Source organism: Kogia breviceps, chromosome 3 (genome assembly GCF_026419965.1).
Source record: "Kogia breviceps isolate mKogBre1 chromosome 3, mKogBre1 haplotype 1, whole genome shotgun sequence".
Taxonomy (NCBI): domain Eukaryota; kingdom Metazoa; phylum Chordata; class Mammalia; order Artiodactyla; family Physeteridae; genus Kogia; species Kogia breviceps.
Window position 1 is genome coordinate 22,474,785 of NC_081312.1, and position 12,355 is coordinate 22,487,139.

General features: G+C 38.8%; 1 protein-coding gene across 1 annotated transcript in view; it reads left to right on the plus strand.

The window, feature by feature from the left end:
* The window catches only part of CEP128 (centrosomal protein 128), a 445,779-nt gene that overhangs the window by 361,859 nt on the left and 71,565 nt on the right, over positions 1 to 12,355 (plus strand). Inside the window, exon 20 of the mRNA XM_067030654.1 lies at positions 5,015 to 5,064. Coding sequence (XP_066886755.1) covers positions 5,015 to 5,064 — 50 coding nt within the window. The remainder of the gene's footprint in view (positions 1 to 5,014; positions 5,065 to 12,355) is intronic.

A 12,355-nucleotide genomic window follows, 5' to 3' on the forward strand; every position in this document is an offset into this window, starting at 1 on the left:
TGGGTATAAAGACATCAAAACCCTGGTTGTTGACATCAGTGAACTCCTAAGGTAAGTGAGAGTAATAGAAATGTGTGCATTTAAAAAATAACCATATGAAGAAAGGTACAATAAGTACTGAGTGGTACCAAAGAGAGCGTGATATGATAGATGGGCTAGGAAAACAGGAGAGCAAAGCTCTAGTTGTGTCTCTAGCACTAACTAGGTAATTGCAGGCAAACCATTTGCCTTCTTTGAGCTTCATGTCTTCATCTATTTATTGCAGAATGAAATGTTTCACTGTGGAATAGAAAGTTTTTGCTAACTCTAAGTTCTCCAAGTTTCCGCATAGAGATAAGAAGGTTCAATACAGCCACATCCCCAGAGACTTTTAGAAATGACAGCAATTCAACTACCGCTTCTAAAGAAAAAATATAGTGTTAGAAGTTCAGGAGTTACGTGGACTTCACATAAGGGTGGATCTGTCTTCAACCAGCTCTCTGTTTCTTGGCTCTGCTTTCTTCTTTACCAGCTTCATTGTTGTACAAGTTCCTTTGACATAGTAGAAAATAGAGCCTTGAAAGCTCCATGCTCATATAAGCTTGCAGCTTCAGAAGGAGATATTCTTTCCTGGTATCCATATCGCTGCTGGCCTTGCTTAGCTTATATGCGCAGGGAGGTAGGGTACTCTAACTGGCCAGTCTGGGTCATGACCTACTTTTGTGGCCAAAGAAGTTAACCCCTTGACTGAAAGTTCCCAGGAATCACATGGAAAAGAAGAACATGAAGTTCCCCAAGGGGAGGGATGTGACATGGAGACAAAAACAAAAGCAGGTGTCTACTTATACTCTTGATATAAGCTGGGATGAGAGTCAGTGGGGGTGAACAGAAGGGGAGTTTTGTATTTTAAATGTCAGTTATAAGAAATCCTTGGCAGTTTTTGCTGAGCCATTCAAAATCAAGCATCACTATTGGTATCAGCTTTTTGGAAGAGCAGCATGACCTTTATGTATTTGAAGAAAACTGAGAACATGATTTTTAAATTGCAGTAATTCTGTGAAGCCCTGAGCGTAGACTGAACTCATTTACATATATATTTTATCAAATGTGTGAGTTGAGTTTGGCTGTATAAGAGTTCCAGTACCCATTATTTATCCAGTTAAGTTTTAGCTAAGGGGTTTGGTGTTTGCCATACCAAGTTGACTCTGGAGGAACAAGATCAGTTTTCTTTAATGGTTGATAGACCCCGCTATCCACCATTCCAGCTCCACTGTATCATTAAGCAATGTAATTCATTACAAGGGGCTCAGCTCTGAGAACCTCCTAATATCCATAGTGGAGCAAAATGGCCATGTCCACATAGAGATGCAGTAGTGATCTTGTATCTCACAAGTACTTATTTTTTAATTTACATTTTTTAAATTGGAATTTAATTGACATAGAATATTATATTATTTTCTGGTGTACAACTTAGTGATTTGACATTTATATACGTTACAAATTGATCACCACTATAAGTCTAGTAAACATCTGTCATCATGCAAAGCTATTGTAATTTTATTGACAGTATTCCCTATACAGTACATTACATCCCTGTGACTTGCATGTTTTATAACTGGAATTTTGTGCCTCTTAATCCTCTTTACCTATTTCACCCAACCCCATCCCCCTATCCCCAGGGACCACCAGTTTGTTCTCTGTATTGATGAGTCTGTTTCTGTTTTGTTTCATTTTTGGGGGTGTGTTTTTGTTTTGTTTTTTAGACTCCACATATAAGTGAAATAATACAGTATTTGTCTTCCTCTCTCTGACTTATTTCACTTAACATAATACCCTCTAGGTCCATCTGTGTAGTTACAAATGGCAAGATTTCATTCTTTATGGCTGAGTAATGTTTCATTGTATATATGTGCCACATCTTCTTTATTCATTCATGGACACTTTCTTACACCATATATAAAAATAAACTCAAAATAGATTAAAGACTTTATAAGACCTGAAACCATAAGACTCCTAGAAGAAAACATAGTCAGTAAGCTCTTTGACATCAGTCTTAGCGATATTTGTTGGATCTTTCTCCTCAGGCAAGGGCAACAAAAGCAAAAATAAACAAAATGGGACTACATCCAACTGAAAAGCTTTTGCGCAGCAAAGGAAACCATCAACAAAACAAAAAGGCAACCCCCTGTGCGGGAGAAGACATTTGCAAATGATATGTCCAATAAGGAGTTAATATCCAAATAATATAAAGAACTCACACAACTCAATTTCAAAAAAACAAAGTCTGATTAAAAAATGGGCAGTGGAGCTGAATAGACATTTTTCCAAGGGAGACATACAGATGGCCAACGTACACATAAAAAGATGCTCAACATCACTAATCATCAGGGAAATGCAAATCAAAACCATAATGAGATATCACCTCACACCTGTTAGAATGGATATTATCAAGAAGACAACAAAAACGAATGTTGGCGAGGATGTGGAGAAAAGGGAACGCTTGTGTACTGTTGGTGGGAATGTAAGTTGGTGCAGCCATTGTGGAAAATAGTTTGGAGGTTCCTCAAAAAATTAAAACTAGAACTACCACATGATCCAGCAATTCCCCTTCTGGGTATTTATCTGAAGAAAATGAAAACACTAAATTCAAAAAGATATATGCACCCCCATGTTTACTGAAGCATTATTTACAATAGCCAAGATATTGAAGTAATTTATGTCTCACAAATATTGAAAAGAGTTGTACTGAAGGTAGGATTACTAAAACTGGCTGTTGTTTTGGCCTGTCTGATATCCATACCTCCTCCTTTTGTTAATAGTACCCTGATGTTTGGAAATGGTCTTTTCTATTCTTCATCCAATCCTTTTGGGATTATCAGTGAAAGTGCTTCATACTTTCCCCTGGCCAAGCAGTAGGCAAAAGATCTAAGCTAGTCTCATTAGCTCTTCTGTTTATGGAATTTCATTTTGAGTGGAGTAATGCACAGATTAGTGCTACCCAGTATAAAACGCCCATTAGTTCACGCCACTTACAGCCCTACACCCCCAGACCAGCTGTTACTCTCTCCAGAGTCTGGATCCACTTTTCTGTTATCTATTGTTACTAGATGTATTGTATTGATAAGTTACTCTTACATCCTTCTAATAAAGTCTGAATGCTTGCTATTCAGTTAGCAAGTGCTGTGTACCAAAGCATCCCCCAATTCCATTTATTCCATAGGTCATGATTCTCTGAGTTGAAGTCGGTACTGGGCTCAGCTGGGCAGTTTGACTGGTCTCAGTTGGGCTCCCATCTGAGTCATCCATGCTTCTGGGCATTTGCAGGCTACCAGTTGGGGCAACCTGCAGGGTTTCAGGGGTGGAAAGAATGCTGGACCATATGTCTCTTGTCATCTGGCAGGCTGGCCTGGGCTTGTTCAAATGGTAGTGAAAGAGTTCCAAGTGGAAAAGTGAAAATGCATGAGGCCTTTTGGAACCCTTAATGCAGATTGGCACAGAATTGCTTCTGCTGTATTCTATTTACCAAATCAAGTCAGGAGGCAAGCCTAGATGCAAGATACATGTGACCTCTTGATGGAAGTAGTTACAATGTCACAATGCAATTCAGTAAGGATGCAGAAAGAGGAATGATTGAGGGCACTTAATTTACCACACCCCAAGTTGGTTTCTGTACCATATAGCTAAAAATCCTGATGTGCCAACAAAAAACCCTTTAGAAATACACCCTAATATATTGGCATGCTCCTGTAACTTTCTTGATGTAACTCTGATTATGGGTGTTTTGGGAGCCAATATCAGCCGTCTACAGATACAGAGCAAAAACTAACTTTCATCCTTAATCCCAGTACACTGTGTCTTGAGGGGATTGCTTGCCACTCCTCTGTATTTCTCTTAGCTGTGCAATCTCAAAGGGCCATCACCATCAATTATATCATCTATCAGGTCTCCTGAAGTTTCAGGATATTGCCTGCCCAGTTATGACAAATACCAGCGTGACTTAGTTACCCACTATATTACTGCTTCCCGCTCCATCTAGTAGCACTTGCTAAAAACATTTGCATTTGCCTTTCTGGGGTACATATTGAATTTTCTGTACGTTATATTTTCCTTTTATGCAGCACAGCCTCTTGGTAAGCTATATCAATCACAGAGTAAGGCAAATGCTAATGTTAATGTGCGCTTCTGTAGGTATTTCTTGCCGATTTTCATCCAGGTTCTAACTCAGCCCAGCCCTCTTTAGGTTTGTGAGATCTAATAAGATCATAGCACAAGGTGGTATAGTTGCAGGCAGAAAATTCTGCTTGCTAAATTCATTTTCCTTTATAGCAAGTTCATAAATTAGTCTAGGGCACTGAGATACCATGGTTATATGCATGCATTTAGACAGAGCTCTCTTCCAGCCACTAATTTCTCTGAGATGGTGCCAGACGTTTGGTCAGATGTAGCATCAATGCTTCCCACCCTCTCAGTGTGAAATGATAATTAATATGAGTTTACAGTTAAAGTGGTGTTCTACTTCCATTAATAACACCCATTTTTCCAGGGTGTTTTAATTTGGTTGTGAAAATTGACTCTGGAGGTGGAACTTGGCTTGGGACCTTATTTTAAGAGCAAATGGTTTGTTTCTATTTTTTTCTTTCAAAAGAAAAAAGTATTTTTATGTGTTTTTGTTTTGTTTTTTTAAAGAAAATTTTGTGTTGCTTTTGAGTTACATAAGCATTAGACCAGATTTCTAAAACATTGGTATGATTTTGGATTTGTAATTGAGTTGGTCTCATTTTCTGGTATCGCCACCAGACCTAGGACCTCCCAGGGCTTCTTAGCTAGCTTAGGTTTGGCAAAATCCAGATCTCTACTGCATCTCACCAGTTGGGATCAGAGGGCATTTCTTTCATGTTGCTTATTACACTTAAAAACATCAAATTCTCTTTCCAGACAACGGTTTATACAAGCTACTGACTGAATCGAGTTTGAAAGTAAGAGGCAATGCATTTTGACATTGTATTTTGATGGATATTTTACTTTCTTATTATAGATCTGCTGGAGGAGACTCACAGAAAAGATGAAGAAATGGAATCTCTGCAGGTAAAGTAAATTCTCCAATAAGGCGGGTATCTTCGGTTTAAACATTTGTTTTTACTCTGTTAGCCTTCATTATTGTCACATTCAGACCACTATGGCAAATGGAGTAAAAAAATAAATAAATAAAAAGATCTTTGAAACCCAAGTTGGAATTTGCTTCATTTTGGAAGTGTTTGAGAACATTTATAATCTCTGAAAGCAGGAAGCCAACTCAGTCTCTATGCTACTCTTGAAAGGAACCTTTCTTCCTTGGTATAGCTTAGTAGGAACTGTAGCATTAGGAAATGTAGGCAACTTCTTTACAAAGTCCTTTCCCCCAAAGCAGGGCTAATGAATGAGGATGAATTCATGGAATCTACATTTTCAAGTGAAGATCAAAAGTATTCTGACTCCATGAATATCATCTACTAATGACCAACCAACAATATTAACACATATATTGAGCTTATCCTTGTATGTCTCTCCGTTCACTATGGATGTATACACATTTTTTGGACTGGAAAATTGTGTTTGAAAGATTGCACTAGAGTTTTAATTGACATTTCCATTGTATGAGCAATTGATGTTAACTTGACATCTGACAGAAATTCTCTCTTCCTTTTACATTGGGCTAGCTTACAAATGGGTAACTCGAGTGTCTATCTTTATTAGGGGAAACAAAATCAGTTATACTCACATGACAGACCAATTCACTTAACATCACATTGGGGGTTAAGAACAGTAAATACTTTGGACATTTGAAGTTCTTCCTGGGCCTGGAGCTGCAAGGGAAGACTGGAGAGTGATAAAATGAGCTGGCTTATGTGCTTTAGAGGTAGAGATGTTTGCTTCTGGTGAACAAAGGATGGGTTAAGCAAAGCTCAAAGAGGAAGAGAACTGTTCTTTACTTGGGGATTCTTCTATCTGATGTTGTATCTGGTGAGAGAAAATTGTATAATTGAACTGAAAAATGATTAAGAGGAGTGTAGCTCTGCATACCTAATAAAAGTAGCAAGTGTTAGCCACAATTTGTACAGGTTAAATTCTTTTAACATCTTGTGCTGTATTCAGGTATAAAAAGAAAGTTCAGTCTGGGGTTAGGAAAAAAATCTCAAGTGGATACTTGCCCTGTCTATCTCTGAGAAATTAATGTCAGCAGTGCTTATTGTTACAAAGAGCAAAGGTATATATGTGTACTAATTGTATATGGTGAGAAGGTGATAAAGGCTTTATGATGCATTTTGCTTATGCATTATGTTTACCATTGGCCCCAGAATACCACAATGAGAATAAGCATATTTATTGAGTACTTAGTACATATCTGGCCTTTTGAAATGGCATCATAAACCTTTTTTTAGTTTATTTCTCTCACAGTATGAATGTTGGAACCAGAAATCCTGTTAAATTTAATAGCCTATGTTTTTTCTTGAATATTTATTAAGTACTCGCAGCATTTTCTACCAAAATGTCCACTGAGTGCACTAGAATGTACCAGCCAACTAACTATGGACGTATAAACATATAGAGTATCCAACACGATGACCAACAGCAGAAGAGTTCAATGTTGGCACTTTGTCGTGGCAATTAGTGCCTAATACTAACACTGTTAAGAACAAAGAAGGACCTTAATACCTCTCAGAGTGTACAAGCGTGCAGGGACACATCACACAAAGCCTTGTATTTTAAAGACTAGAGGAAAATCCATCGAAAAGTGCCTCCATTCCTGAGTTTCCATATTCAAATATAAATATTACAGGTGATATTTTTGAGAAGATTATTAAAGTATATATGTAGAAGTCTTACAATCACAAAATAGAACTTTGGGGAGAAAAAGAAAAAATAGTTTTTTAAAAATTATAACACTAAGTACTGGATATTGACCACTTTGAGTTTTAAGTCTTGGCTCTGCTTATGATTCACTAGGTAACCTTAAGTAACTTTGCTGTGCCTATTTTCTCATCTGTAATATAAAATCATAAAACTGTCTTGCAGAAGTGTTTAGTGTGGATTAGATTAGCCCGGAAGGGAGAGCTAAATATTTCATTCCAATTTACAGTGTTAGCAAATCCCCATGTATCCAAATTGAAGTCGATTTTATTTACTCATTATCATCATATAATTATGTATAACAGCCATTCTACATTTAATGTTATCCTCCTTAAGGGTAGGAGGTGTTTATTTATCTCTAAACACTTCCCAGTTCCCTGTAAATTTAAAGTGCTCCATTTACTCATTGAACAAATATTTATTGAGTACCAGTTCTGTGCAAGTCACTGTACTGGACAAGTTACTTATGCTAGATAGTTCATTGCCCTTTATACCAGAATTAATGAAAAAGAATTTTTTTTTTTTTTTTTTTTTTTGTGGTATGCGGGCCTCTCACTGTTGTGGCCTCTCCCGTTGCGGGGCACAGGCTCCGGATGCGCAGGCCCAGCGGCCATGGCTCACGGGCCCAGCCACTCCGCGGCATGTGGGATCTTCCCGGACCGGGGCACGAACCCGTATCCCCTGCATCGGCAGGCGGATTCTCAACCACTGCGCCACCAGGGAAGCCCTGAAAAAGAATTTTAAATAGATGTTTGTAATGAAATATTAAAAAATGATATTAGAGAGGTTGTATACTATACATCATTGTGGGAACATATAACAAATAGCACCTCTCTTTAGCAGAGATGCAGGTAGGTTGGGTGCAATTATAGGGGGTTGAAGGTGGGTATAGGATGAGCAGGGGTGGAGTGGCAATGCAAGTAGGCTTCCCAAAGGAAGCCAATATTTAAATGATAATCAGGAGTTAGCATTGGTGGGTTTGGAGCAAAGGTAAGTTTTAGGCAGTGCGAAGGATATGGGAACGCCCGAGGTAAAAGCATCAATTTCATGTTTAAGGAACTGAAAGACTTTCAGTGTGGTGGAGTATAGTGTCTGAGAGAGGAGAGGCAAGGCAAGAGTTTGTAAGGTAAACAGAGGTCTAAAGGATCTCGTAAAGGAGTTGGAATTTTACCTTTAGTATATGGGAAGCCAGTAAAGGGTTTGAAACAAGAGAACAATGTGATCAGATTTTCATTTTTAACAATTAACTGGCTATAAAGTCTGAAACCATTGGGGGCAGGCAAGATTGAAACCAGGGAGACCAATTAAGCAAGCGTTCCTGAGAATGTTGCCAAGAGATGGCAGTGACTTGGATTGGGTGGTAGCAGAGTGTGTGAAGAGGAATGGGTAGTTTCTTAGTATAATTTAGGATATAAAAATTTAGGGAACTTTTAGATCGTTAGGAAGTATAAAGAAAGGAGTTAAGAATGACTCTTAGGTTTCCTGATTGGGCAACTTCATGGATGGCTGTGCTAGGCCATGAGATAAGGGGAAATTGGTTAGTTCAATTTTATGGTATTCTGAGTTTGGGTGCGTTGAAACATCCAGGTGGCAATGTCCTATATTGAACTGGACATGCAGAATTTGGTGTCATCAGATCTGGTCTCTGTATTATATAGAGATGATACTAAAAGTCATAGGAGTGGGACTTCCCTGGTGGTCCAGTGGCAAAGAATCCACCTTTCGATGCAGGGGACAGGGGTTCCATCCCTGATCAGGGAACTATAGATCCCACATGCCACGGGGCAACTGAGCTCACGTGCCTCAACGAGAGAGCCCACATGCTGCAAACTGCAGAGCCCACACGCCCTGGAGCCCACACACCACAGCTAGAGAGAAGCCCATGCACCACGATGAAGAGCCTGCATGCCTCAGCAAAGATCCCAAGTGCCACAACTAAGGTCCGACACAGTCAAAAATAAATAATAAATAAATCTTTAAAAAAAAATAAATAAAAGTCATAGGAGCAATGAGAACTCCCAGGGAAGTATGTAGAATAAAGAAATGAAAACTTAACCCTGTGGAACACCGACACTTAAATAACAGGCTAAGGATTAAAATCCTGCAAAGGAGTCTAAGACCTAAAGAAAATAAATTCTAGAGAGCAGAGTGTCATGAAGCTTAAAAAATAATATTTCAAAGGGAAAATAATCCGTAAAGCTGAATAAATATTTGTTTAATCCTTGAATCCACTTAGCTAAGGGGTTTAGGTTTTAAAATAAATATTTATTTTAAAATAAAAAATTGTAATTTCCTATCATATTTATGAAACAAACCATTCACTTTTGTAAATATCCACTAGGTAGCATAATGCCTTTCCATAGTAGGTACTCATTAAATTTCTGTTGACTAAATAAACAAATGAATACCACCCTGCAGGTCTCTTATTTACACAGCACCTATTCCTGCTTCTCTTTAAGGTCTACCCATTAAAAACAACCACCTGGGCTTCCCTGGTGGCGCAGTGGTTGAGAATCCCCCTGTCGATGCAGGGGGCACGGGTTCGTGCCCTGGTCCAGGAGGATCCCACATGCTGCGGAGCGGCTGGGCCCGTGAGCCATGGCCACTGAGCCTGCGCGTCCGGAGCCTGTGCTCCGCAACCGGAGAGGCCACAACAGTGAGAGGCCCGTGTAGCACAAAAAAAAAAAAAAAAAAAACAACCACCATCCCTGTCCTAGAGTTCATTTCTGTTTAAAAAACTGGGGGGCGACTTCCAAGTTCTATCATTCTTGTACACATACATACACACACACACAAACACACACATACAGTTACTTTCACTCTCCCTCCTTCTCTCTATCCTGTTCTGCTCTCCCTCCCTCCATGAATGTAGTATTGAAACAAAAGGTCAGTAAGTGAGTAATTTGTCACAAGTGGTAGGAATCGGTGGGGACAGAAAAGGATAAAATGGCGAGGGTGGGGACAGCAGCAGAGAGGAGAGTGTTTTCAATCTTCAGAGGAGTCACAAACAATGGAGACAAACATATTGAGTGATTTTTACAGTATAGCTGGTAATTACCAAAATTCTTCACGGGAGCTTAACATTATCTGGCGCGTGTGTGTGTGTGTGTGTGTGTGTGTGTGTGTGTGTGTGTGTGTGTGACATTCATTTGCAGTTACATTGTGTGCTGCTCTTCTTATAAACAAAGTATTGTCTTTGACTATAAATGTGTAGCACAGTATCACAGTCCTATTTGCATATGGGTTTGAGGTACATTGAAACAAGCAAATCCCTTCTTTAATCCGCTGCAGATCAGCTGAAACATTTTAAATAGACACAAAAGGTAATCCATTTTTCCTCACTTTAGTTGAAAAGTATTCAGTGACTGACACCTTGCTTGTGATGGCTGCTAGTGGTAGGGTTGCTGTTGTTTTTGTTTTTATTGTTTAAATTTCTAGCCTACCTGGCTCACCTTTCATCAATTTCTTGCTTTCCTTCCCCCGTGTCACTTTGTGAACACCAGAATGCAAAGCACCCCAAAAGAGTATCATGCTTCGTTATGAAAAGCTTCGAAGTGCTACCTATGACGGTCACTTAACAGAGTGTCTGCAATATACAGGTGTCCCTCGTCTTCTGCTAATTTACCGTAATCTGGCTTTTGGTTTTATTTTAAATGAGATAAAAATAGATGATTATGAACACGATTTTTCCTATTCATTTTCCTCTTTTACTAGGACATCTTTAGGTCATTTCCAGGCAGTATTCATATATATAAATTGAGGACAATAATATTGCTGACTTCATAAGACTGTTCAGAGGATTAACTATGATTAGAAATGTATAAACCTTGGTGTCTGGCAGGTCCTCCATAAATATGAATTTCATACGCGGACTGTTTATTTGCACCTACTATGTACCAGGCATGCTGCATGCTGGGCATTGAAACAGTAAACATCCTTGCCTTCATGAGACCTGCCCTCGTGCAGCCACTCCCTCACCATCTCCTTTCCTCCCCTTTCCCCTCCTCTCTTCCTCTCTCTTCCACTAGGCAACCATGATTTTGCTAAAGGAAATGTTACATCTTCGGATAGCTACTAAATATAATGAAAAAGTGAAAAAAGTCACAATATGGCAGTAATGAAATTGACTATGTGGGCTACATGTGAATATCAGTCTCATTATTTTAAGAGGAAAAAGGGAACATTTTAATTGTAGTATCTATAATCTAAAAGTATCTCTGGACACTTTCTTCAGTATCAGTACTTTCATTTAAAATGAGGTGAATCCTTCATTTAATTTTTTAAAATTGGGTTTATGTTCTTTAAAAAAGTAATTTCTTTTTGGAGGCATTTCAGAAGCTATGCCCTTGAAGGACATTAAGTGGCACTGTCGACTTGGTGTTTTTCAGATGACCTGTAATTATGTTTAATTTCTGTCCTAGACAGCTTTTAAAAAAAAATATTCTGAGATCTTCCATTTGAAGGATTTTAGTTTTTTAGAAATGTTTTGGGAGTGGAGGGGCAGGTGTTTGATTTTTGTTTTTGTCATTTAAATAGTGCTTAGGCACAAGCATCTGAAATGAGCTGGAAGGAGAAGATAATCTTTTCCTCAGTCACTACTTCATTTCAGCTACTTGTAGAGTAGCCTATGGCAGTGTGGTGTTTTGAAGAAAAAAATAGAACTCGAATTTCTTAGTTCTTTTAGAACAAGTCTAATAAATATTAATATAGGTGTATCACAGTATGGAAAAGAATTCCAGTGTAGAGTTGGCAGTCACATCGTTGGAGATAAACTAGGCAAGAAAAACCACCAAAGACAGAAAACTGACATGGGCAAATAGAGGCCGACAGTATAGAACATTCACTTCTCAGTAATCCCGGTAGATGGCCAGTCCTCCCCTAGTAAGCAACCATGGGATAAAGTGGGCTAGTGACAGACCAACTGGGTAGTCTCTGTGGCTTTGCTGTCAGTAATTTCTGCCTGACTATAGAATGTCCCAACCTGAATTTTCAAACTAGGTAGTGGTTTGGGGAATTTAGAGATTGTGGGTAGAAAGCAAGGATGGGGTAGCTAAGAGTCCCTGAGTTACTTTAGAAGGGAAAGTGAGGGTGATGTGGGATGCTGTGTCCTAACACTGGATCTCCAGAAGAGTTGAAGGATTAGTAAAAGAGATTCTTAAATTTCCCCAGAAATTCTCATTAGCTTGGGAGATACTAAAGTATGTTTTTAGAAGTCCCAATTTGAATAAATTGATGAACTGGGACTGACTCTTTAAGGCTTTATTAAACTGGAAGGTAAATGCAATATCCTGCTCATCCCTCGGCTAACTCCTGAGAGTTATAATGGAACTTCTATAATTCCAGAAGCAAACTGTAATGCATATGTACTTATTCTTCCCAAGATGCGGTCTTTAAAATGTAGGCAAATCTCTTTGTCTGATGTATGATTAAAAAATAACGGTCCTAAGCAATGACTTAAAACATGGGCGATTATAGGGGATGGAGGCTT